At 45.9% G+C, this 27201-nt stretch overlaps 1 protein-coding gene across 4 annotated transcripts in view; it reads left to right on the top strand.

Annotated features, from left to right (window-relative positions):
- depdc5 (DEP domain containing 5, GATOR1 subcomplex subunit) overlaps positions 1-17468 on the top strand; it is a 157207-nt gene extending 139739 nt beyond the window's left edge. For all 4 annotated transcript variants that reach the window (XM_080208529.1, XM_080208532.1, XM_080208530.1 and 1 more), the window contains exons 38-41: positions 3222-3393; positions 9257-9317; positions 13929-14011; positions 15307-17468. In XM_080208529.1, coding sequence (XP_080064655.1) covers positions 3222-3393; positions 9257-9317; positions 13929-14011; positions 15307-15602 — 612 coding nt within the window. In that variant the 3' untranslated portion in view covers positions 15603-17468. The remainder of the gene's footprint in view (positions 1-3221; positions 3394-9256; positions 9318-13928; positions 14012-15306) is intronic.
- The last annotated feature ends 9733 nt before the right edge of the window (positions 17469-27201 follow it).

Here is a 27201-nt window from a genome sequence, read left to right on the forward strand (position 1 = left end):
ATGAAGGAAGACCCAAAATCTACTTCATCTTTGTGGGTCTACTTAATCTTCTAGTTTCCTTCAATCCATACTCTCGACAGATTTGTGCCCTGCTCGCTTGCCCCCTCTCGCATGCTTCCCCCCCCCCCATTGCACTTCCTGCTTTTCCCCCTATCCTCAAGGTCATCTTTCTTTCCGCTATTTCCTCATTCCTTCTCCCTATTTTCATGTCCCCTTTCTCCCCATTTCCTGATTCCCCCCCCCCCCCCCATTGTCGTTTTTTTTTCTCTGCCTTGTTGCGGGTGACACCAGGCTTGGGTCACAGTCTGTGTGGAATCTGCATGTTCTCCCCATATCTGCATGGGTTTCCTCCAGGTGCTCCGGTTTCCTCCCACAGTCCGAAAGACGTGCTGGTTAGATGCATTGGCCATGCTAAAATTGCCCCTTAGCGTACCAGAACAGGTGCTGGAGTGTGGTGACTCAGGGATTTTCACAGTAAGTTCATTGCAATGTTAATGTAGCCTACTTGTGACACTATAAATAAATTTTAAAACTTAAAACTTTATTTAATTTAAATTTTCTCAATATTGAAATGTGAACGCCGCTGAAAGTGGAAATGAGTTCAGTCAGGAGTTCAAACATGCCTGAAGTTAACAACTTAATGGCTGATACTTATCGAAATGTCCCCTGATTGATTGATTGTGCAATGATATAATTATGTCAGGCAGCGTAATGGCCTCACTATGTTCCAGGCTGTGCGTTTCAAGATGTGATTTGCACACGTAGATTCAAATTAACAACAACAGGTTTATTCTCAGACTTCTTGCTTGTACAGAGTAGGAACTGAAAGTCAAACAGCAGCCTCTGCACACACCCTAATGATGTCACTGTCAAATCATGTGATCAGTTCTTAAAGCAATCTGCAACCCTTTTAAATACATAACAATTCACTTCATTTGGCTCTGGTTACCTGCATTAACCTCAGTGCAGATCTCTTTCATTAATTGATGTTTGTGTTCTAACAGTGTTTCACTGAATTCAGCACTCATCAACACAATCCCAAATCGTTGGGTTGGGAATCTGCTTTGCCTGGGGTGATGGAGCTTTCACACACGAATATTAACAGTGGCTCAAGGCGACTCAGCACCAGTGTATGGGGTGGGGGTGGACTGGAGATGAACAATCAAAGCCCAGCTGTCTGTGATGTCCAGTTCCTGAAAGTGAATTCTCAGCTATTGGTGCAGGCTTTGTGCTGATGTTTCAGTTGGGCAGTTTGTCATTTGGTAGACAGTCCTTGTCTTGCCTCGCTGTTATATCGATGCTATGGGTGATTCATGGTGATCTGTATTTTTATTCTCTCGTTCTTCCTGAACACATCCTTCCGTCACAGCCTTCCTCCTCCATGCATCCTCACTATTCAGAATTCCAGAATCACATTCAACCAACTCCGGCAAAGAGAGAAACACCCTGTGTTTATCACAGAATCCCTACAGTGCACAAGGATGCCATTCGGCCCGTTAAGCCTGCACCGACAACAATCCCACCCTGGCCCTATATATCCCTGTAACCCTACATATGTACTCTGCTAATCCTCCTGACACTAAGGGGCAATTTAGCATGGTCAATCTACCCAACCTGCACATCTTTTGGATTGTGGGAGGAAACTGGAGCACCTGGAGGAAACCCAAGCAGACACGGGGAGAACGTGCAGACTCCACACACTCAGAAATCGGAAGTGCAAAGGGTCTTGGGAGTCTGAGTTAACTTGCAGGTTGAGTTGGTAGTTAGGAAGGCGAATGCATTGTTAGCATTCATTTCGAGAGGATTAGAATACAAGAGCAGGGATGTACTGCTGAGACTTTATAAAGCACTGGTCAGACCACATTTGGAATATTGTGAACAATTTTGGGTCCCGTCTGTCAGGAAAGACGTCCTGGCCCTGGAGAGGGTCCAGACGAGGTTCACAAGAGTTATCCCAGGAATGAAATTAAATGAGCAGCGTCTTTGGACTCTGGGTCTGTACTCGATGGAATTTAGAAGGATGAGGTGTGGAGATCTCATTGAAAACAACAGAATACTGAAAAGTGTGGGTAGAGTGGATGTGGGGAAGATGTTTCTATTAGTCGGAGAGACGAGGATCTCAGAGTAAAGGGACTCCCTTTAGAACTGAGATTTGGGGGAAAATCTATGGAACTCTTTGCCACGGAAGGCTTTGGAGGCCAAGTCATTGAGTGTATTTAAGGTAGATAGATACTTTCTCGATTGGTAAGGGGATCAAAGGATACGGAGAAAAGACAGGAGAATGGTGTTGAGAAACTTATCAGCCATGATTGAATGGCAGAGCAGACTCGATGGGCCAAATGGCCTAATTCAGCTCCTATGCCTTATATCTTATGGAGACAGAGGATTGCTCATTAACATATTTGAGTCAGTGGACTTCAGGGGTTTTTTTCCTGCAGTTTTAACTCCGGACAGTTATGTTTCCCAGGCCTTGGGAAATCTGTCGGCTAAACAGATACGAGGAATGGATGCGACAGGCACGTGCAATTCCAGCGTATCTTGGGAGCTCAGAGGAGCAAGAATGCTTCTCCCACACCTGAGCTAACCTGTCCTCCTGCAGTGATGCAGCACCTAACTCCCCAGAGAGACCTCAGAACAACTTCCTCAATCCTCACCCCCTCCTCCGAGTTACCACCTGGGCTATAATTTCACTTTGCCATGTAGCTGGCCCTCCTAAATATAGAAACTGATATTAATTCCTGTGACACTGTCACTGATGTGTTGCAAAGTTCACCTGTTGCCCTGTTAATGGCTTTATATTTTAATGTTATTATTTGCTTTGAATCGTTCCTCGGAGAGAATTTGTTCTCGGATTTGTGCCTTATCAGCCCTCCTTCTCCTGCCAGTGTGGGAGGAAATGGTCTAATTCTGTATGCTAATGAATGGCCAGCTTCACTGCTGGTCATTTTCCAAAGAGATGCTGGTAACTTGTGGGCACAGTGGGTGCTGGGAATTGTTGAAACTGCAGAGGGGGGAGTGCCCTCCCCCACCATAAGCAAGGCGGATCCTGGCTCTGTGCCCAACTGGTGCCAATTGGAGCAGCAATCAGAGTGCAAAAAAGTGGGCAGCAGAGAGAACCTGCCAGCTTCTTCGATGCCTGCTTGTGAAATTGGGCTCAGTTGTTGTACTTGCCTTGGTTCAATAGCAGGTTAATCAACCATTCATTCAATTTACTCACCTAGGTTCAAGGCTGGCATCGGAAGGCCACCTCCTGTGGCTTCCTCTTGGTACCTGTCCTCGAAGGTCCGTTTGCCCTGCCCAGCTACCTGTATGGAGACCCGCTGCGAACTCAGCTCTTCATCCCCCTGAATATCAGCTGCTTGGTGAAGGAAGGTGCTGAACATCTCTTCGATGGTAAGTGTCTCTCTCTCTCTCTCTCTCTCTCTCTCTGTCCCACCGCAGAGTCCAAACTAACTGATCAATGAACTATCAGTAAGTGTGACGATGGGGGGCTTTGCAAATGACTGCAGTGCATCTTGTAGATGGTAAACACTGAGTCAGTGGTGGAGGGAGTGAATGTTTGTGGATGGGGTGCCAGTCAAGCAGGCTGCTTTGTCCTGGATGGTGTCAAACTCGTTGAGTATTGTTGGAGCTGCACCCATCAGGGTAACTGGGGAGTATTCCATCACACTCCTGACTTGTGCCTTGCATACTGTAGACAGGCTTTAGGGATTCAGCAGGTGAGTTACTCGCCACAGGATATCCTAACCTTTGACCTGCTTCACTAATTATAGTATTTGTATATCCCGTCCAGGTAATTTGCTCATGAGTGTATTTCCCTGGATGTTAATAGTGGGGATTCATCGCTGGTAATGCCATTGAATGTCAGGAGGCAATGGTTAGACTCTCTTGTTTGGAGATGGTCACTTATGTGGCATTATCAGCCCCAAGCCTGAATGTTGTCCAGGTCCCACTGCATTTGGACATGGACTGCTTCATTATCACTGTGAATGTTACTGAACATAATGCAGTCATCAGTAAACCTCCCTGCCTCTGACCTTATTATGGATCATTGATGAAGCAGCTGAAGATGTTTGAACCCAGGACACGACCCCTGCAGTGATGTCCTTGGATTGAGATGATTGGAATTCAACCATCTTCCTTTGGGTCAGGTATGACTCCAACCAGTGGAGAGATCCCCCCGATTCTCATTCACTTCTAATTTTATGAGGGCTCCTTGATGCCACACTCGCGTCAAATATGGCCTTGGTGTCAAAGGCTGTCACTCTCATCTCACCTCTGGAGTTCAGCTGTTTTGTCCATGTTTAACCAAAGCTGTAATGAGGTCAGGACTGAATGACCCTGGTGGAACCCAAACTTAGTGTCACTGAACAGGTTATTGCTGAGTTGATGACCCCTTCCATCACTTTACTGACGATCGAGATGGTAACTGGCCGGATTGGATTTGCACTATTGTTTTGTGAACTTGACAATCCTGGACAATTTTCCATGTTGTCAGTTTGATGCCCATGTTGTCTCCATACTGGAACAGCTTGGCTAAGGGCACAATTAATTCTACACACAAGTCTGCAGTACCACAGCCAGAATCTTGTCAGGGCCCATTGCCTCGGCTATATCCAACTGATTTATATCTAACTCATCTACCTTTTAACAATCTCAGCTGGGTTATAGAGTTAGCAGCTGTAATGTTGGACTCTGTGAATACATTTAAACCTGAGTAAAGATTGACTTTGTATTTCCCTCTTAAGTTTAACAGGGAATTGTTAGCTAAAGGTGAAGGTTGAAGTTAAGATTACTTTCTTAATCCAGAAGATTTGAATCTGATTAGCTTTGTGTGAAGTGGTTGACAGCAAGTGTAAATGGCCAGTGGATGATTGCCCATCAATGTTCTCAGAACCTGAGGCTTAACGATGAGTGTGAGAGTGAAGTGGACACGGGGTGCATCCCCATCACAGAGGCATTACTGCTTCCTGACCAAAGTCAAATCAGAAGCAAAGTGTTTGGTCAGTTGGGAATCCATTAGTGGGGAAATTTGATTTGATTTGCTTTATTATTATCACACGTATTAACGTACAGTGAAAAGTATTGTTTCTTGCATGCTATACAGACAAAGCATACCATTCATAGAGAAGGAAAAGAGAGAGTGCAGAATGTAGTGTTACAGTCATAGCTAGGGTGTAGAGAAAGATCAATTTAATGTAAGGTAGATCCATTCAAAAGTCTGACAGCAGCAGGAAAGAAGCTGTTCTTGAGTCAGTTGATACGTGACCTCAGACTTTTTTATCTTTTCCCAAAGGAAGAATATGGAGGAGAGAATGTCGGGGGTATGTGGGGTCCTTAATTATGTTGGCTGCTTTGCCAAGGCAGTGGGAAGCGTAGACAATCAATGGAAGGGAGGCTGGTTTGTCTGATAGATTGGGCTATATTCACAACCTTGCAGTCTTGGGCAGAGCAGGAGCCCATACCAAGCTGTGATACAACCAGAAAGAATGCTTTCTATGGTGCATCTGTAAAAGTTGGTGGGAGCTGTAGCTGACCTGCCAAATTTTCTTAATCTTTTGAGAAAGTAGAAGCGTTGGTGGGGTTTTCTTAACAGTAGTGTCAGCATGGGGGGACCAGGACAGGTTGTTGGTGATCTGGATACTTAAAAATGTGAAGCTTTCGACCCTTTCTAGGGGCATGTTCTCTTTACACTTCCTGAAGTCGATGACAATCTCTTCAGTTTGTTGACATTGATTATTGTTGCTGCATCAGTTCACCAGACTCTCTATCTCATCCCTGTACTCTGTCTCAACTTTGAGATCCGACCCAGTACAGTGATGTCATCAGCAAACTTGAAAATCAAATTGAAGGGGAATTTGGCTGCACAGTCATAGGTGTATAAGGAGTATAGTAGGGGGGCTGAGAACACAGCCTTGTGGGGCACCAGTGTTGAGGATGATCGTGGAGGAGGTGTTGTTGCCTATCCTTATGGATTGTGGTCTGTGGGTTAGGAAGTTCAGGATCCAGTTGCAGGTGGGGATGCTGAGACCCAGGCCACGGAGTTTAGAGATGAGTTTCGTGGGAGTAATAGTGTTGAAGGCTGAACTGTAGTCAATGAATAGGAGTCTGACGTAGGTGTCCTTGTTATCTAGGTATTTCAGGGTTGAGTGCAGGGAGATGGTGTCTGCTGTGGACCTGTTGCTACAGTAGGTGAACTGTAATGAATCCAGGCAGTCTGGGAGGCTGGAACTGATTCATGCCATGATCAACTTTTTGAAGTACTTTGTAATGATGGACATCAGAGCCACCAGCTGATAGTCATTGAGACACACTGCTTGGTTTTTCTTAGGTACTGGGATGATGGTCATATTCTTAAAGCAGATAGGGACAGATAGGAAATGAGGAATGTTTGCCTCTTCTAATAGGTTTCATGATTGAGATTTACTGGAATGATGATCACGGTCAGATTTTGATAGATTTGGAAAGATGAAGAGTAATTCCATAGAAGAATACATCATGGATTTTAACAGACTGGGTCTAACATTGCAGCAGTTCCATTTGGAGGTTCCTCGTTCAGTGCTCTCATTTAAATTGCTGGATTGTGCTGAGGTGGTGTTTTTGCGCAGGTCCCTGTTCTTATCCAGAGTTCAGTTCCCCAGAAGAATGCAGATATCTGCGAAACATGGTGGCAAAGCTTGATGCCCAAATGGGAAATTTGACCCAAAGATTGCAGCTTTTAGCTATGGGGAGAGGTTGGAGAAACTTGGTTTGTTCTCTTTGGAACAGCGGAGGTTGAGGGGTGACCTGAGGGGCATGGACAGCGTGGATAGTCAAAGCTTTTTCCCAGGGTGGAAGAGTCAATTACTAGGGGACATAGGATTAAGGTGCGAGGGACAAGGTTTAAAGGAGATAGACAAGACAATTTTTTTACGCTGAGGATGGTGGGTGCCTGGAACTCGCTGCTGAGGGAGGGAGTGGAAGCAGATATGATAGTGAGTTTTAAGGGGCATCTCGATAAATACATGAATAGGATGGGAATAGAGGGATATGATCCGGGATGGGTAGGGAGTGTTAGTTCAGTCAGGCAGCATGGTCGGTGCAGGCTCGGAGGGCCGAAGGGCCTGTTCCTGTGCTGTAATTTTCTTTGTTCTTTAAGATTCCACAGATACCAGAAGGAAACCCCAGTACAAAGGAAGAGTTAGAGACAGCAGGAATGAGGATGAAAGCACTTTTTAGTAGATCAGGATATCACAGTAGATAAAGAATACTTGGATATACACTTGAAAGTGTTGTAACCTGCACGGGTACAAACAAAGAGCTGGAAAGTGGGGTTAATCTGGGTTAACTCTTTTCATCCAGCAGTGACACAATGGGCCGAAGGGTCTGCTCCTACGCTGTAAGACTTTCTGTGGTACGGCTGGGTGCTATATGAGCAGCAGAGTGGATGTCACTGCCACCTCACGGTGCCAAGTGCCCGGGTTCAATTCCCGGCTTAGACAACTGTGCGGGTTTTTCCCACAGTCCAAAGAGATGTAGGTTAAGTTGATTGGCCATGCTAAATTGCTCCTTAGTGTCTAAAGGTGTGTATGTTAGGTGGTAAATGTGCGGATTATGGGGATAGGGCAGGGTAAGATGCTCTTTCCCAAGTGTTAGTGCAGACCTGATGGGCTAAATGGCCACCACCTGTACTGTACGGATTCTATGGTTCAAAATATGAATGCAGTTTGGGACTATGTACCTGCCTATCTTTGCTTTACCTGGTGGGTATATCTAATCCGGGGGTTTTCACAAGTCTTACTCCAGTTACTCACTTTGCAGCCATGTTGCTGCCAGTTAGTGGATGGGAAGGTTCTCCTGACCCAATCCACAGACACTATGAGCAGACGCACTGTCTGGCATGAGGCACATGAGGGATGTCTGAGAACAGTGAACTCTCTCCGCGTTCCCCTCTGCCCCTCACACTTGCCCAGTGTCTGTTCTGACATGAGAGAGGGGTACAGTCAGATCCAGTTGCACCAGTCACTGTTTGCAGTGATCAGGTGCTTGGAACAACCTGAATGTGTTTTCCTGAAGCTAGCTCCTCCAGTACTAACTGTGTTCACACATGGCCAAGGGGAGGGTGATTATTGAACAGCAGCTGCTTCTGTTTTACTGTCTAACCTGCTTGGATAATATTAGTATAATTGGCTCCAGAAAAATCCCTATCCACAGTACATATTGGGAATATATAAAAAATGAGAGATGATTACATTGAAACCTACAAAAAACTGGAAGGAATAGACCAGGTAGATGGAGGTAAGATGTTTCCCTTGGCTGGGGAGTCTAGAACCCAGGACACAATTTCAAAATAAAGGAGAAGCCACTTGGGACCCCGGTGTGGAGATTTTTTTGTACTCAGTGTTGTGAATGTTTGGAATTCTCTACCCCAGGGGGCTGTGGAAGCTTAGTCATTCAGTATTAATTTCAGATTAACTACTTAAAGGGTTAGCGGATAGAGTGGGTAAAAAGGCATTGATATGTGTCCTTTAAGACGCCAATTAGGGGTGGCACGGTTGTCATTACTGCTGCCTCACAGCGCCAAGGACCTGGGTTCAATTCCAGCCTCGGGTCACTGTCTGTGTGGAGTTTGCATGTTCTCCCCGTGTCTGCGTGGGTTTCCTCCAGATGCTCCAGTTTCCTCCCACAGTCCACAGCTTGGAGATTGCCGTGCTGTTATCACAAGAGGGTGTATGAGCTTGTGATGGTACAACAATCAATGTAGTTCATTCTCTACGTGAAGCCTTTACCCCGTCGGCTGTGAGCTGTTCACAGCGTCTCATTCGGTGTGTTAAAAGAAATCCAGTTTGCTGATTGTGCAAAATAAAAGAAAAATAAATGTGCAGGTTTGGTTGATTGGTTGTGCTAAATTGCCCCTTAGTGTCAGGAGGATTAGCAGGGTAAATAGGTGGGGTTAAGGTGAGAGGACCTGGGTGGGATTGTTGTCAATGAAGGACGGGCTCGATGGGCCAAATGGCCTCCCTTTGCACTGTAGAGTCTATGGTTCTGTGATGAGCCCTGATTGTATCGAATTGTTGTCAGCGCGGGCTCGATGGGCTGAATGGCCTATTTCTGTTCCTATGAATCAGCAGAGCACAGTGGGAATACTGGGATTGCCAGGATATGTTGGGAATATTGGAAAAATTACCCAGATCCGATTTAGAGACAGGTTTGCTTGCAGAGTAATGATGAATTAGCAGTGCCAGTTTAACAGCTTGCTGTGCTGATTCTGTTCCAGGGTTCGAGCCCGAGACGTACTGGGACCGAATGCAGCTGCTGCAAGAAGCCATTCTTGCCAGGTACAGTATTTCAGTCTGCCTGTGGGGGCAGTGTTGTTACATATTGGGATTTTCATTCAGTGTGGATCTGATCACAGTGTTTTGACAGAACTTGTTCCAATGCCTATTGCAGCTAACAGCAGTCGTTAAAACTCTCCGCCTACAGGACTCGGGAGCTTTTCTCTGTTAATAAAAGCAGTTTTGGATGATGGTGGTAATCTTTCCATTTCTCTCCCCTCCCCATCTCACTGAACACAACACCCTCCTCATTTTTAAATGATTTCCTCCATTTCCCCAGCCCTCCTCAGTCAGGCTCTAGTTCCACAGCTTGGAGATCGCCGTGCTGTTATCGCAAGAGGGTGTATGAGCTTGTCATGGTACAACAATCATTCTCTACGTGAAGCCCTTACCCCGTCGGCTGTGAGCTGTTCACAGCGTCTCATCCGGTGTGTTAAAAGAAATCTTGTGCAAGATAAAAGAAAAATACTGCAGGTGCTGGAATCTGAAACAGAAAGAGAAAATGCTGGAAAATCTCAGCAGGTCTGACAGCATCTGTGTGGGGAGAGAATAGAGCCAAGGGTTCGGGGTCTGAATGACCCTTCCTCAGAGCTGAGAGCAAAGAGAATTAGCGGAGATTTATACCATGGGGGGTGGAATGGGACAAAGGGAATGTAAATACAGAAGGCTGAGAAGGTGCTTAAAAAAAAAAGTGTCCATTAAGTGATCAGAATGTGTGAATGGCAGAACAGAGATACAGATTGTTAAAGAACTACCTGAGGAATGTGGCTGTTGCCCTGAAGGAAATGGGGGAGGAGACAAGGAGGGGAGCTGAAATAGTGGAAAAATGGAGGTGAGAAAGAAGGATGATAAAGTGGATGAATGAGGTGAAACAAAAAAAAATAAATGGGAATGGGATGAAGGTGGAGGGGGGAGAGTTCATGCTCTGAAGCTGTTGAACTCAGTGTTTAGTCTGGAGGGCTGTAAAGTGCCCAATTGGAAGGGGAGCTGCTGTTTCTCCAGTTTCCAGGTCCAGCGCAGACCTCACCCTGCCAGACAAATCGAATCCGGCCTGGGAGTTTCTGCTCCTACCCACAGCAGGCACACTGCTGGGCCAGACGGGAAGATATCCCTTTCCCATCGGGGCAAAAACAGGCCACTGCCCTCGGATTTGACCCTCTGTATTGGCCTGCGAGGCCCACTGCACTCTTTGGGATTGGTCTCTAACCCGGAGCCGTCCTGGGGAAGCAGACATTGAAAGGTCAGTGTGTGGTGTGGGAGTGGGGGGTACAGTTTCTATCTGACCCTCGGGAGCGAGGGTACGCTGAGGTGACGGGGAAACCGGTGAATCAGAGGCTGTCAGCTGGCGAGACAGCGTGCTTCCAGCTGATGTGGTGTTAATGAGGCGTGATGCGGCCAACCCTGCGCCAAGCACACCTTTGCAGTTGGCAGGGAATATCCACACTCAACAGCAGGTCAACGGAGGGGAACATTCTCCTTCTCTCTCTCTCTCTCTCTCTCTTCCCCCCCCACCCAACACCCCACTTCCACCCAGGGCAGCAGTTAGAGTGTTGATTTTTTGGTTTGATTTATTATTGTCACATTTATTAACATACAGTGAAAGGTACTGTTTCTTGCGTGCTATACAGACAAAGCATACTGTTCATAGAGAAGGAAATGAGAGAGTGCAGAATGTAGTGTTACAGTCAGAGCTAGGGTGTAGAGAAAGATCCACTTAATACAAGGCAGGTCCATTCAAAAGTCAGACAGCAGCAGGGAAGAAGCTGTTCTTGAGTCGGTCGGTACGTGATCTCAGACTTCTGTATCTTTTTCCCGACGGAAGAAGGTGGAAGAGTGAATGTCCAGGATGCCTGGAGTCCTTAATTATGCCGGCTGCTTTTCTGAAGCAGAGGGAAGTGTAGACAGAGTCAATGGATGGGAGGCTGGTTTGTGTGATGGACTGGGCTACATTCATGACCTTTTGTAGTTCCTAGTAGTCTTGGGCAGAGCAGGAACCCAGACCAAGCTGTGATACAACCAGAAAGAATGCTTTCTATGGGGCATCTGTAAAAGTTGGTGAGAGTCGTAGCTGACATGCCAAATTTCCTTAGTCTTCTGAGAAAGTAGAGGCATTGGTGGGGCTTTCTTAACTATAGTGTCAGCATGGGGGGGAACCAGGACAGGTTGTTGACATCTGTTGGGCACCAAAAAACTTGAAGCTCTTGACCCTTTCTACTTCATTCCCATTGATGTAGACAGGGGCATGTTCTCCTTTACACTTCCTGAAATCGATGACAATCTCCTTTGTTTTGTTGACATTGAGGGAGAGATTATTGTCACCGCACCAGTTCACCAGATTCTCTATCTCATCCCTGTACTCTGTCAGTGTTTGAGATCCGACCCACTACGGTGATGTCATCAGCAAACTTGAAAATCGATTTGGAGGGGAGTTTGGCCGCACGGTCACAGGTGTATAAGGAGGGGGTGAGAACACAGCCTTGTGGGACACCGGTGTTGAGGATGATCGTGGGGGAGATGTTGTTGCCTATCCTTACTGATTGTGGTTTATGAGTATCTTTCTTTTTCCTCAGCTGGATCAGAAATGGTGAGAGACGGTCTATCCTTTCACAGTGGCTGCTGTACGATTGCTGTCCGTAAAACACCAAATCCTTCAGCTTGATTTTCAATGTTATCAGCAATCCATTGTCCTAATGTGCATTTAGATAGCACCTTTCACATCCCAAGCAAAGACCACAGAGCAAAGTCATTTTTGTTTGTTCTTTCATGGGATGTGGGCATCGCTGTGAGGCCAGCATTTGTTGCCCATCCCTAATTGCCCTTGAATTGTGTGGTTTACAGAATCACAAATGTTCGGCAGTTTCAGAGGGCAGCTAAATGGCAACCACATTGTTGTGGGCCTGGAGTCACAAGTAGACCAGACGAGGTGAGGATGGCAGATTTCCTCCCCTAAAGGAGATTGGTGAACCAGATGGGTTTTCCCAACAACCGATTAATGTTTTGATGGTCATCAGTAAATTCTCAATTCCTGATATTTTTTATCAAATTCCCCCCCCCCTCCGATAAAGGGGAATGTCAGGGGTGGGATTTGAACTCTCACTGCTAGAAAGGGACCAGAATTCACCAGGTATACATAAGACAAAGAATCACACTCCTTGAGTCTGGTGCTTTAGACCATTCGCCCATCTTGTTTTCATGTGAGCCCAGAATCAGAAGTCCAATATGAGGCCCACAGGTTGAAAACTAATGTTCAATAATTTGCTTTTCCAGTAGAGCTCTGGTTGGCCCGGCTTGCCTTATGAAACAGAGATGGCCTCTGGATTTGGTCTGTGCAGTCCATACCGGTCCATTAGTGCCTCTTCAGAGATAACAAGCCGCAGGTTTATTTAATACTGCCAGACACTGCCTGTTGTTGGAAGGTCGCAGCAAAACCTGACTTCAGTCATTTTAGAAGATCATTGGCCAGTTGTAAAATTTTAGACATTAACAATGAAGCTATATATATTGTAGAAACTCAAAGCAGGAGTAGGCCATTCAGCCCTTCAAGCCTGCCCCACCATTCATTTTGATCATGGCTGATCATCGAATTGAATATCCTGATCCCCCCTTCCCCCCCTGCCCCCCCATATCCCTGGATCCCTTTAGCCCCAAGAGATGAGTGTATGTTTGTTGTAAATGTATTTACATAGTGACCTTCATTTGCCAACCCAGACTCTCCTTTATCTCTGTGAGGATGTTTTGTAATGAGATATCGTTCAAGTTTAAGGTTTTTAATCAGCCTCTCTTTTCAGTATTTTATCCAACTATATGGGCATTGCGTTCTAAGTAGCCTTAATACGGCTGTACGTAGACAAACTTCTAGCTTGTTTTATGTTTGTCAGAATTCTTAATAGGATCTCATTTTAAATGTGCACTCTTGAATAATGTGTTTAAAAAAAAAAGAAAGTTGAGAGATTAATTTCTTCTTGGAACCATACAATGTTTTGGCCTCAACTACTCTCTATGGTAGTGAATTCCACACATTCACCACCCTCTGGGTGCTGTATTATATGTAATATTTAATATATAATTTTATATATTTAATATTTTATGTAACATTTCATAAAGATGTATTGTAAGGTCTGAGCGCTATTACAACAGTGAGATACGTGCCAGTGAGTTAAGGTCAGTGTAGGTGGGTCATTCCGTCCCTGATCAGGGAGGGATACAGATCCCTGTGGTTAAAGTCAGTGCTTTCAATTTACACACCACTCGACCCTGTCAATCTGCTGTAACAGGACCAGAAGATCAAAGGGTAAAGAACCAGGCTGTGTAGATGCCGTAGCCCCTGGGTTACCATCATTGCAGGTAAATCCTAAGATTTCTGGGAATTAATCTTCTGGTGCCGCAAGTAATCTCGGTGGTCAGTCATGGAGGAAATTTATAAAGTTTCTTTTGCTTCTCACCGCCCACCCCCCCACCTGTCCAAAGACCCTTGTGTTCTCATGTTCCCTCCCCCCCCCTTACTGTCACCTACACTCTGACCAGTGAAGTGAGGACCTACCAGTCCAGTCCTTGCTGCCCGGTGGTCAGTGTGTCTCAGGCCAGGCTCTCATCTTTCTTATCTCCCTGTCACAGGTTTGGTTTTGTCCAAGACAAGTACACAGCCTCAGCCTTTAACTTCCCTGCAGAGAATAAGCCACAGTACATTCATGTCACAGGTGAGTTCCGAGTCTTGGAGTGCGGGTCTATTCATGTAGCTCTCAGACTGACTGTGTAAGAGTGACAGAAACTGAACCGCTAACAGGTGGGGAATGTGCATTCTCACCTATCCAGAATAGAGAAAGGAAGGGGATTGTGAGCGGTTAAGGAGCCAGGGTGACATTGATGGACTGCTGTGTGGGGAGGAGGATTCCAAAGATCAACAGAGTGAAGAAACTCTTCCTCATCTCCAGCTGAATGGAAATCCCCTCATCTGTAAACTGTGTTTCCCCTGTTCCCGACTCCCCCTCAAGAGGAAACATCCTCCACAATCCTCTCGGTAAATATCCTCAGGGTCTTGTATGTTTCAATAAGATCACCTCTCACTCTTCCAGACTCCAGTGAGTACGGGCCCAGCCTGTACAATCTTGCCTCAGAACTCCCACATATCAGGACTCAGTTGAGTGAATCTTCTCTAAACTGCTCCTATTGCAGTTATGTTATTTCTTAAATAAGTAGACCCAATCTGTACACAGTACTCCAGAATTCTTTCTCATCCCTGCCCTACCTAATTGTAGCCAAACCTCCTTACTTCCGACAGGCTGGATGGCCTCCTCCTGTGCTGTGATTCCGATAGGGTGTAAATGGCTGTAGTGCAGTTACAGGGCAAGGTGGAAAATCTGTGAAGCAACCAGAGTTGCCACAGCCTTGGAAAGTGGCACAAGGAAAGGTGGGCAAACATTCCCCCCACTGCCAAATCCTCCCGCCCAATGGGGAGATCGCCACCCTAAGCTCCCACTCCCATTGGCTCTGGTGTGGCCATCTGTCATTAGCGGCTATGCTTGGAGGACAGCAACTTTCCAGAATCAAAAGGGGGAAGTTCCAGGATTCTATTAACTGGATCAGACATAACATCGAGACTATGATGTAAAGTATAAGTTAAACCTGTGCTTTGTGCCCAACATGGATAGTGTTCAGACAACCCGTTAACTCAGTGGCACAGTGGTTAGCACTGCTGCCTTACAGCACCAGGGACCCGGGTTCAATTCCTGGCTCGGGTTACTGTCTGTGTGGAGTTTGCGTGTCTGTGTGAGTTTCCTCTGGGTTGCTCCAGTTTCTTCCCACAGTCTGAAAGACGTGCTGGTCATGCTAAATTCTCCCTCAGTGTACCCAAACAGGTACCGGAGGGTGGTGATTAGAGAATTTTCACAGTAACTTCATTGCAGTGTTAATGTAAGCTTACTTGTAACACTAATAAATAAACGTGAACTCATAAACTGAATTCCAACTTGCCGCGTTGTGTTGCTCCCCCCAGGTACGGTATTTCTCCAGCTGCCATATTCCAAACGCAAGTTCACCAGTGGCCAGCAGCGACGGCGGAGAAACTCCACCAGCTCCAGCACCCAGAGCCTCTTTGGAGAGGAGAAGATCGGCTACAACTGGGCCTACAACACCATGCTGACCAAGACCTGGCGCTCCAGTGCCACTGGTGATGAGAAGTTTGCTGACCGCCTGCTCAAGGATTTTAACGACTTCTGCTCCAACAGGGAGAACCGCCTGGTCAGCTTCTGGGAGAGCTGCCTGGAGAAGATGCATTCCAGTGCGCCCTGAGGAAGGGAGAGAGCCCAAACAGGAAAGGCTGGGAATTGCCCTGAGGATCTGTGCAAACACTGGTGGCAAGTGTGTCTACTCCTTGCCCTTTGGAAACACGTTCAATATCCATTGGCCAGAGTCACGTTATAATTCCATGTGACGCAACTCTGCTGTTTGGCGCCCAAAACTATGACTATTTCATCCACTCAGTTCCTGTTGTGTCCTGGTTAGCCTTAGCCACAGTCTGGTCACATTATTTCCAGATATGGTCACCATTTCAGGCACCCTGATGAAGCCTGGCGTGGAATACTGAGTGAATCTGATCGAGCAGCTGTAGGAATGAGTTCCTGTGGGTGTGTCTCGGCAATAGATGTTTGGAAAGGAATTGTGAAGAAATCTGAGCGAAAGGAGCTTGGTTTGCTGATGTTTCTCCAATGCCTTCGTTATCCAGTCAGAGCTCTTCATCAGCAAACTCCTCTCTCAGACTGGGCCTGGGGCAGGGAGGGGGGCAGTGGTCTTGCTCATTTTATACCTCAGTTGGATGAGCTCATTAGAATAGTGGATCTCAGTCCCTGTGCTTTGTAACTGTGTGCCTTTGCCTGGGACTGACTAGTCCGGAGAATGATTCACCTAGTTCTTGTATAGATTAATTATTTAAGCTGTTGAATGGTGAATGCTTCCTTTCAGTTTTATTTAGAGGGAATGGATCGACAAGAGGTTTCATATTGAGCAGAACCTCCCGGTGGAACTTACAAATCTCAACTTGGCCATTATCTGACCCGCTACGGCATTGCCCAGCCCAGTACAGCAATGTCCGGTCCGGTGTGGATCACAAGCGTTATGTATGTGACCAGTTTCTGAATTCTATCACATTCTAATGCACCCTAGCCCAGGGTCTCTATTCTCAGTTGATTTGGGAGCGGTGGGGGTCAGGGAGAGCATTGCTGAGTGTGGGAATCTACACAAGGGAGCATAAGAGAAACATTCGAGCCTGCATCCAATCCAACCTCAGTCACTCCTGTTGTATGAGTCCCAAAACTGGACTCAAATCCTCAGCTCCCTTCACACTATTTGTTGATTTATGTGGATTGTGTAACATGATATTCATCTACACCCCTCAATCAACCGGGTTATACAAATGGGTAAACAAGACCACTGGCACATGAAGTGGGCGTCCCGCCTGTACAGGGTCCCTCTGAGTGTACACGGCCTGTCCCTCCTGTACAGGGTCCCTCTGAGTGTACACGCCCTGTCCCTCCTGTACAGGGTCCCTCTGAGTGTACACGCCCTGTTCCTCCTGTACAGGGTCCCTCTGAGGAGACACAGCCCGTCCCTCTGAGATTAGAGACCTGGCCCCTAAATGTGCAGAATCCCTCTGAGTGTGTGAATCCAGTCCCTCCTGCCTGGGGTGCCCCTGTATGTCCAGCGCTGGGTGTACTCCACTCCATTTGGTTCGGACAGTGTGACCCTGAAGGTAGCTGTTGTGGAATCATGAGGTCCCGAGATGGCACAGCATTTATCGAACGGGTTTTTCACACACCAACGTGTAGAGTATTTACTGTGCAGGTTTTTTCACACACTGTACAGTATTTCAGAGCGATTCCTGGAGAAGCTGACATATTCGAACTGGGAGGCTGTGGGAAGTTGTTCAATGTTTGTAGAATATTGTGCAGTTACTGTCTGACGCTCTTAATTCCGCTGCTCACACTGTTCCCGTGGCCATTGACTGCTGCACTTAGTCTTAGACTGTTCCTCTGTGAGTGACACAGACATAGTCTCCATTTAGACTGACCTGGGCCTATCTATCCATGTACCTTAATGATGCACCATTTACTTTAAGTCTATATTTGCAAATAAAAAGCAAAAGAAGCTTTATTTTTTAAACCATGTTTTATAATTCTGTACAGAGTTATCCAGTGGTACATCAGCTGGTTTGTCCGGTGGTACATCACCAGAACACCATGGAGGAATCCCGTGAATACATTTTTAGGATTCGATTTCACGGCCTCGCTCCAACGGAACTGGAAATTCCCACCCAGGGTCAGCGGATGTTTCCGATCTCGGCCTCTCGCCCGCTCTGATTCTGTGGCGGGCGGGGCAGTAGAATTCCGGCATTAATCTCCATGAATACTCAGTTGATTTTTGTTTTACTTTCACTCTGAGATTTTGGTCACCAAAGCAATGAAAGGCTGGCATGAAGCAACCTCGGTGAGACCTCCTCTTGGTTAGGCCGGAGAAATCTCGTTTTAAGGGACTGTATAAAACATCCATGGAAAGGATGAGATGCTGGTGAGGCCACACCTGGAGTATTGTGAGCAGTTTTGGTGTCCTTATCTGAGGAAGGATGTCCTTCCTATAGAGGGAGTGCAGTGAAGGTTTACCAGGCTGATTCCTGGGTTGGCAGGTCCATCATATGAGGAGAGACCAAGTTGATTAGGATTATATTCACTGGAATTTAGAAGAGTGAGAGGGGATCTCATAGAAACTTATAAAATTCTCAAAAGTTAGAAAGGGTCAATTCAAAAAGAATGTTCCTGATGGTGGGGGAGTCCAGAACTAGGGGTCAGAGTTTGAGGATAAGGAGTAAACCTTTTAGGACTGAGGTGAGGAGGAATTTCTTCACCCAAAGGGTAGTGAATGTGTGGAATTCACTCCCACAGAAGGTAGTTGAGGCCAAAATGTTGTCTGATTTCAAGAAGAAATTACACATAACTCTTGGAGCTAAAGGGATCAAGGGTAAGGGGGGGAGCAGGATATTGAATTTGATCTTCAGCCATGATCAAAATGAATGGCAGAGCAGGCTCAAAGGGCCAAATGGAGAAGAAAGCAAGATGTGAGTCTCCACAAAGCATCACTGTGTATCTGGAGGGGCCTCAACTTGACAGAGAATGGGTACTTTGACTCATTGGAAGTCTTGGATGAGTCTGACAAACTGAATATTGAACAGGCAGGGATTTAAACCCAGCGCCGTCTGCAAATCCAACAGATCGAGGCAGGAAATGTCAAAGCTCACTGTGCTACGAGCGGCTTGAGGGCGCAGCACAGGCACAGTGAAGGAAAGCCTGGCCTCTCAGCCTCCAGGACCTGCTGACTGTGGAACATCACCCTGCCCGTGTGGGGCAGAAATATGGACCAATTCATCAGCTGAGAGCAAGAGGTGAAGGTTGGTGGGTTTCTTAAAGCGACATTATTCTATTTATATACCTGATTATAAAAATGATGCCATCAATGCACAGGCTCCACCAGCTTCCCTTCTCTTTGGTTTTACTGCTGAAGAACTTTGCTTTGACTGCTGTGGCAGTCTGTCTTTTCTCAGGAATTTACAGTAACCAGTGTGCTGCTCCTTCAGGTTTCTTCATAGAATAGAATCCCTACAGTGTGGGAGGAGGCCATTCAGTCCATCGAGCCTGCTCCGCTCTTGGCAGAGTTCGATCTGGTCTGTTCACTGACCAGTATCCACAGCTTATCCAGGTTTATGGTCAGATACAACAGCTGATTCTTTAGATGGTAATGTTTCGTATGTTGTTTGATGTTATGTAATCCTGTCTCCAGGTTAAAATGGGGATATACTGAGTGACACTGTAAAGAGAGTAATTCAAAATTCTGAAAATTTGTGATCTGCTTTCAAATATTTTAAAGAAAGCAAGAAATGTGACTTCAATGGCTATTTTACTTTCATAACCAGCTGTTCCACTGCCTGCTCTTTGAGACTCATAGAATTCTACAGCGCCGAAGAAGGCCATTCAGCCCATCGAGTCTGCACTGACCCTGACTGGCCCAGGCTATCTCCCCACCCTATTCCCATAACCCCACACATTTAGCCTGGCTAATCCATCTAACCCAGACATCCTGAGACAGTAAGGGGCAATTTAGCATGACCAATCCACCTAATCTTTGGACTGTGGGAGGAAATCAGAGCACCTGGAGGAAACCCACGCAGACACAGGGAGAATGTGCAAACTCCACACAGTCACCTAAGGTTGGAATTGAACCTGGTTCTCTGGTGCTGTAAGGCACTGTGCCACCCTGCTGCCCATTTAGCACCTCATGTTTACATGCGTTGGCAATGCTTGGCATCCGCTTGCTCTCGGCAGTGAAATTAGAGGTGTTCTGCTCCTTCCTGATGCTTTTCTTCCACCTCAGCCTGTCATGGACCAGGATCCACAGGTGTCACTAGGAGGTTGTACTTTTTTTTAAGGAGGCTTTCAGGATGTCCTTGAATTGTTTTCTCTGCCCTCCTGTGCTTACTGTGTGTTGAAGCTCCAAGTCCAGTGCTTGTTTCGGGAATTATGTGTCAGGTGTGCGGATCATATAGGGTGCCCTGTGGAGGGAATGTGTGTGTGTGTGCGCGTGTGCGTGTGCGCGCGCGCGCGCTGGAGATGTTGACCTGAGCGAGAACACTGACATTAGTGCAGCTATGCTGCCAATGGATTTATAGCACCTTGCAGAGGCAGTGCCGGTGATACCTCTCCAGTGCTGAAGAAAGAATTTGATTTTCAAAACAAGAATATCTATATGGATTGCCCTGTACTGCAGTTGTTGCAGACGACATGTCTCCAGTTCTTTAGCCAAGTAAGCCAACCTGCTGCTAATATCTTACTTTTCTTTTCACTAATCTCTTCAGTCAACATTGCTCCAACCTTTGAGTGAAAAGAATTGCAAGTTTATTTAAATGACTTCCACTTCAGAATTGCTCATCAGTTTCTTGGCTAGATGGATCCACTTTAACTACAATGGAAAATTATATTCTAAAATATATTCTAAAACAAATGGACTACATATTCACAACAGTGTGGAGGTGGCCACAGTGAGAAAGCTATGAGAGTTCCTCAGTTCCTTGCAACTTTTCCTTACAAATTTCATCCGTGGGGTACACTTAACTCCCACTTTTAACGTCTAATATACATACCTGGCATTTGTCAGTGTTAAACTTCATTCCCTAGTCGTCCATCCAAGTGAAAATCCTCTCCAATTGCGTTACATACTGCTAGCCCACGAATCTCCTAACTTAATCTGATCTATGAATTTAATTTCTTGTATCGAAACTAAGATTCCAGCTGATTTATATGTTGATTAAAATCCAAGATTGATAGTCAATTTGTCCCTTCAGTAATGTTCTAACTTTTGTTAGGGCTTGTGGGTTTTACACAAAAAGAAAAGGCCCTGGTTTGCGCATGTAGATTTAAACTAACAACAGATTTATTCTAGGACCTCTTGTACAGAGTACAAACTGAAGGTAAAACAGCAGCCTGTGCAACACCCTAAAGACATCACCATCAAATCATGTGATTAGAACATAGAACATTACAGCGCAGAACAGGCCCTTCGGCCCACGATGTTGCGCCGACCAATTTAGAAAAAAACAATGACCCTCTAACATAAACCAATCTCTTTCCATCCATAAACCTATCCACGGACCTCTTAAACGCCCCCAAACTAGGCTCATCTACAACTGCAGCAGGCAGGGCATTCCATTCCCCCACCACCCTCTGGGTAAAGAACCTACCCCTGACATCCGTCCTATAACTACCACCCCTTAATTTAAAGCTTGCCCCCTCGTGCTAGCTTTCTCCATCTGAGGAAAAAGGCTCTCACTGTCCACCCTATCTAAACCTCTAATCACCTTATATGTTTCAATAAGGTCTCCTCTTAGCCGCCTTCTTTCTAACGAAAACAATCTCAAATCCCTCAGTCTCTCCTCATAGGACCTCCCCTCCATACCAGGCAACATCCTGGTAAACCTCCTCTGCACCCTCTCCAATGCCTCCACATCCTTCCTATAATGTGGGGACCAGAACTGCACACAATACTCCAAGTGCGGCCGCACCAGAGTTTTGTACAGTTGCAACATGACGTTGCAGCTCCTAAATTCAATGCCCCTACCAATAAACGCCAAGACACCGTATGCCTTCCTAACAACCTTATCGACTTGATTTCCAACTTTCAGGGATCTATGTACACATACACCTAGATCCCTCTGTTCGTCAACACTATTCAGAGTCCTACCATTAGCCCTATACTCTACACATCTGTTATTCCTGCCGAAGTGAATTACCTCTCACTTTTCCGCATTAAACTCCATCTGCCACCTCTCGGCCCAGCTCTGCAACTTGTCCAAGTCTCTCTGTAAACTACGATACCCCTCCTCACAATCTACCACTCCTCCTACTTTGGTGTCATCAGCAAATTTACTAATCCAGCTCTTAAAGCAATCTTAAAGCAATCTGCAACTGCTTAAATACATACCACCTGCTGAAGCCTCATTGGCTGCCACTAGTTTCTTGATTCACAGTAGACTGACATTGAGTTTTTTCTGTAAAAACAGGCAGGTTTTCAAGCAGCACTTGAAGCAGTTCAAGCAGGATGTTGGCGAGACCACATTTGGAATATTGTGTACAGTTCTGGTCACCTCATTATAAGGATGTGGAAGCATTGGAGAGAGTGCAGAGGAGATTTACCAGGATGCTGCCTGGTTTAGACGGTAGGTCTTAAGAGGAAAGGTTGAGGGAGCTGGGGCTTTTCTCTTTACAGTGGAGGAGAATGAGAGGCGATTTAATAGAGGTTTATAAGATGATGAGGGGTATTGATAGAGTGGATGTGCAGAGACTATTTCCTCGGGTGGATGTAGCTGTTACTAGGGGACGTAACTATAAGGTTCATGGTGGGAGATATAGGAGGGATGTCCGAGGTAGATTCTTCACTCAGAGCGGTTGGGGTGTGGAATGCACTGCCTGCTGTGATAGTGGAGTCGGACACTTTAGGAACTTTCAAGCGGTTATTGGATAGGCACATGGAGCACTCCAGAATGATAGGGAGTGGGATAGTTTGATCTTGGGATTGGACATAGCTCAGCACAACATCGAAAGCTGAAGGGCCTGTACTGTGCTATATTTCAGTGTCAGAACATAGGCATCTTCTGTATTCATTCCATTCACCCAGCAGGGTACAGGTTTATTCTGATGAGTCTGTTGATGATGGTAGCCGCTTCAATGATTTCTGTCGATGAAACTGAACATCGACACACCCAGTCACACACTGAATTCAGAACGTTTATATCTTTGTTTCCATTGCAGAGCTGCTGTTTATTCCTACTGATGTAACAGCTAATGGAGATTCACGTTGCTACCTCACAAATAGTTGTAATGTCAGTGTCCATTCTCACACATTCATAGAGTCCCTACAGTATAGGAGGAGGCTCTTTGGCCTATCGAGTCTGTACCGACCCAGGCCCTATCCCCATAACCCCATGTATTTACTCTAGCTAGTCCTCCTGACACTAGGGGGAATTTTAATATGGCCAATGAACCGAATCCGCACATCTTTGGACTGTGGGAAGAAACCGAAGCACCCGGAGGAAACCCACACAGACATGGGGAGAACATGCAAACCCCACGCACAGACCCAAGACAGGAATTGAACCTGGGTCCCTGGCACTGTGAGGCAGCAATGCTAACCAGAGTGCTGCCATGCCGCTCCTTGTGGAGCACAATAAAGCCAGTTAGTCTCCTGAGCCTGTTCTGCTTCCATTCAATGGGATTTTGGCTAAACTGTGACTAACACTATATCCCTGTTTGCATATCCCTTAATATCTCTGGATAAGAAATACTGTGTTTACCCCTGTCCAACGCCGGCATCTCTACGTTAAGAAATATCCATCAGTCTCAAGTCAGTGTCTGGTTTGTTCGCTGATAGTTTGAACAGTAATTTGTATGTAGCGCTCACCATTGAGCAGCAGTTCAGTGGGAGCATTCAACAGGGTGACTTAACATAGACAAGCCAGCCAAACTGTTAAGACGTAGTGCATCTGTGAAGAGAGAACAGAGCTAACGTTTAGAGTCTGGATTACTGTCAGAGCCCTGACGAACTTTCCCAGACTCGCAACGTTGGCTCTATTCTCTCTCCACAGATGATGTCAGAGATTTTCCAGCATTTTCAGTTTTTGTTTCAGATTCCAGCATCTGCGGTATTTTGTTTTTATCTTTAGGCAAGAAATAGTTACTGATTTAATGTTAAAGATATTGATAAGTGACGAGTAGTTTTGGACCACATGAATGCCAAACAATGACCATTGCCCCTTGACATCAGGTAGCATTACCATTGCTGAAATCCCCCATGTAGTAGCCTCCTGGCTGCTAAAACACGGTAAGAAGTCGCACAACATAAAAGTCCAACAGGTTGCCAATTTGGCCAAATAGCAAAGGATGCTGGGTATATTGGCCATGTAGATCTCTGAAATCACAAAACCCAGAAACCAGACACAAGCAGCAACTCGGTGCTAAAGACATTAGCATAATGTAAAGGACATATCCTGTCAATAGTCACCCTGGGTAGGCATATCTCATCAACGATACGTAGAAGGGATGCAGGAATCACACGTTGGAATCTAAAGCAATGGAACAGACAATGAGGACTTTCAGCGATTAACAAAGCCATCCAACTATTAAGGCAGATCTCCTGATTGGTTAAAGCTAGCGAGAGATCCAGCAATTGGGGGAAAATATATAAAAATAGGACTTGCCTGTAGATCTGGGTTCTTCTGAGGAGACTGGCATGGCAAAAGGGCATCAAATCATGTGATTAACTCTTAAAGCAATCTGCAACTACTTAAATACATACCACTTGCTGACTCCTCGGTGGCCGCCACTAGTTTCTTGATTCACAGTAGACTGACATTGAGTTTTTTTCTGTGTAAAAACAGGTAGGTTTTCAAGCAGCACTGTGTCAGAAACACAGACACTGGAGAGAGAGGAAGAGAGAACGATTGCACAGTTTCACAGACAGAGACCGGTTTCGCAGTCCCCAGGCAATCGAGGTGGAAATTTCCTGTCCACCACGGAATGGTAGCAGTCAGGACAGGACCGTGCAAAGGTCCATTGACCTCGGGTGGGATTTTTTGGTCTTTGGGCAGGATTTTCCAGCCGCGCTCACCCCGAGTGAGAGAGAGAGAACGACTGCGCAAATCTACAAGAAACTCAGGAAATATCAGCTTAAAGGGGCTGGATAGGATTGGAGATAAGATCAAAGGCTATTGTTTCCAAATAAAGTTGTAAGTGTATTGGTACCAGCCTGTGTTCACCGCTTGTGATGGGACTGCTGAGAGATTGTGGGACACTTGTGCAAGTTCATTCAGAATGTTCTGGTTGGAGTTATCCAACTTAAGGAGACACAGCCAACCTCTGACATATTGAGGAACTAGAAAACATCCACCATGAACACTGACCAGAAACTGAACTGGACCAGGCCAGTTATAGAGAATCTAACCAGCTCCTCTTGACATTCAATGGCCTTACCATCACTGAATCCCCTCCTCCACCATCAACATCCCAGGGATTACCATTGACTAGAGACTGAACTGGACTAGCCATATAAAATACTATAACTACTAGACCAGTAAGAAGTCTCACAACACCAGGTTAAAGTCCAACAGGTTTATCTGGTGGTACAAGCCACTGGCTTTCAGAGCGCTGTCCCTTCATCAGGTAAGTAGGAGTTCTGTTCACAAACCGACTTACCTGATGAAGGGACGGCGCTCCGAAAGCTCGTGCTACAAAAAAAACCTGTTGGACTTTAACCTGGTGTAGTGAGACTTCTTACTGTGTTTACGCCAGTCCAACACTGGCATCTCCCTAACATGGTTACTAGATAAGGTCAGAGGCTGGGAATCCTGCAGCAAAGGACTTGCCTCCTGACTCCCCAAAGCTTGCCCATCTACAAGGCACAAGTCAGGAGTGTGATGGAATACTCTCCACTGGCCTGGATGGATGCAGCTCCAACAACACTCAAGAAGCTCAACATCATCCAGGACAATGCAGCCTGCTTGATTGGCAGCACATTTAACACCTTAAATATTCACATTTAACACCATTAAATATGCAAGATGCACTGCAACTCAGCAAGTTTCATACAATAGCACCTTCCAAGACCCCATTCTAGAAGGACAAGGGCAGCAGATACATGTGAACAGTGCCACCTGGAAGTTTCCCTCCAATCCATTCACCACCCTGATGGAAATATATTGCCGTTCGTTACTTCACTGTCACTGGATCAAAATCCCAGAGTTCCCTCCCTAATGGCGCTGTGGCTGTACCTACACCACATGGACTGCAGCGGTTCAATAAGGCAGCTCCCAACCTTCTCAAGGGCAACTAGGGGTGAGCTGGTCTAGCCAGTGACACCTACGTCCAATAATTAATTTTGAAAATATGCAATGCTATTTACTGCTCAACTGTTCAGTTTGGATTCAGGGTGCAAATGAATGATGTGAAACACAATGGCTTTCTTTGGCAATGTAGGGAAATATTCTGGATCTGGAGTTAACATTCTGATCACTCAGACATAGTTGGAATACAAAAGCTGTGTGTCAACAACACATTAACAAAACATGAAAGAAGATGCAGTTGCCCGTGGTAACGAACCATTCCTTCTTATTCAGCAGCAAGGAGAGAAATGTTATCAGCATTGCACAGGAGGAACCCTGGACAGTCTCTCCCTTCCAGAAAGAGAATGATCCTCAGGATATGTCTTGAGCTTTCCCTAAAGACAGACAGCACCTAGACAAATGTCACTCAACAAAAATCATTCATATTAACACCATTATAATGACAGGCAAGTTTAGTACTTAACCTGCACAGTACCTGTTCTGGGAGTGTTTGATGGGGACAGTGTATAGGGAGCTTTACACTGTATCTAACCCAGTGCAGTACCTGTCCTGGGAAGGTTTGATGGGAAAGACTCGCAATCTAATCAGTAATCTGTAAACTGTGTGTGCCTTTATATGCTCTGTTTCTGACCAGAACTCTCCACTCACCTGACGAAGGGGCAAACCCAGAAAGCTAGTGAGTTTACTATCAAATAAGCTTGTTGGACTTTAACCTGGTGTTGTGAGACTTCTTACTGTGTTTACCCCAGTCCAACGCTGGCATCTCCACATCAAGGTTTGATGGGGACAGTGTAGAGGGAGCTTTACTCTGTATCTAACCCCGTGCTGTACCTGTCCTGGGAGTGTTTGATGGGGGACAGTGTAGATGGAGCTTTGCTCTGTATCTAACCCCGTGCTGTACCTGTCCTGGGAGTGTTTGATGGGGGACAGTGTAGAGGGAGCTTTACTCTGTATCTAACCCCATGCTGTACCTGTCCTGTGAAGGTTTGATGGGGATATTGTAGAGGGAGCTTTATTCTGGGGGGAGGTTGGACTGGGGGAGCAGGGTAGGAGGGTAGAGGTGAGGTGGGGGGTGGATAAACTCAGAAATGTTCCGCCGTTGGGAAAAAGATACAAAAGTCTGAGGTCATGTACCAATGGACTCAAGAAAAGCTTCATCCTTGCTGTCATCAGACTTTTGAATGGGCCTATTTATATTGTTGGTCCAGTTAAATTTCTGGTCAGTGGTCACCCCCAGGGTGTTAATATGGGAGAATTGAGTGATGGTAACGCTATTGAATGTCAAGGGGTTCTGATGACCAGTCATCCAGACTTTAATTTTATTAGTGTATATTTCAGATTTGCAGAATCCATGATATTGTATCTTTGTAAGAAGTCTCACAACACCAGGTTAACATCCAACCAGTTTATTTGATAGTAAACCCACAAGCTTTCGGAAACGGTGTTCCTTCGTCAAGT

Source organism: Carcharhinus amblyrhynchos, chromosome 20 (assembly GCF_965287045.1).
Source record: "Carcharhinus amblyrhynchos chromosome 20, sCarAmb.v2.hapA, whole genome shotgun sequence".
NCBI lineage: Eukaryota > Metazoa > Chordata > Chondrichthyes > Carcharhiniformes > Carcharhinidae > Carcharhinus > Carcharhinus amblyrhynchos.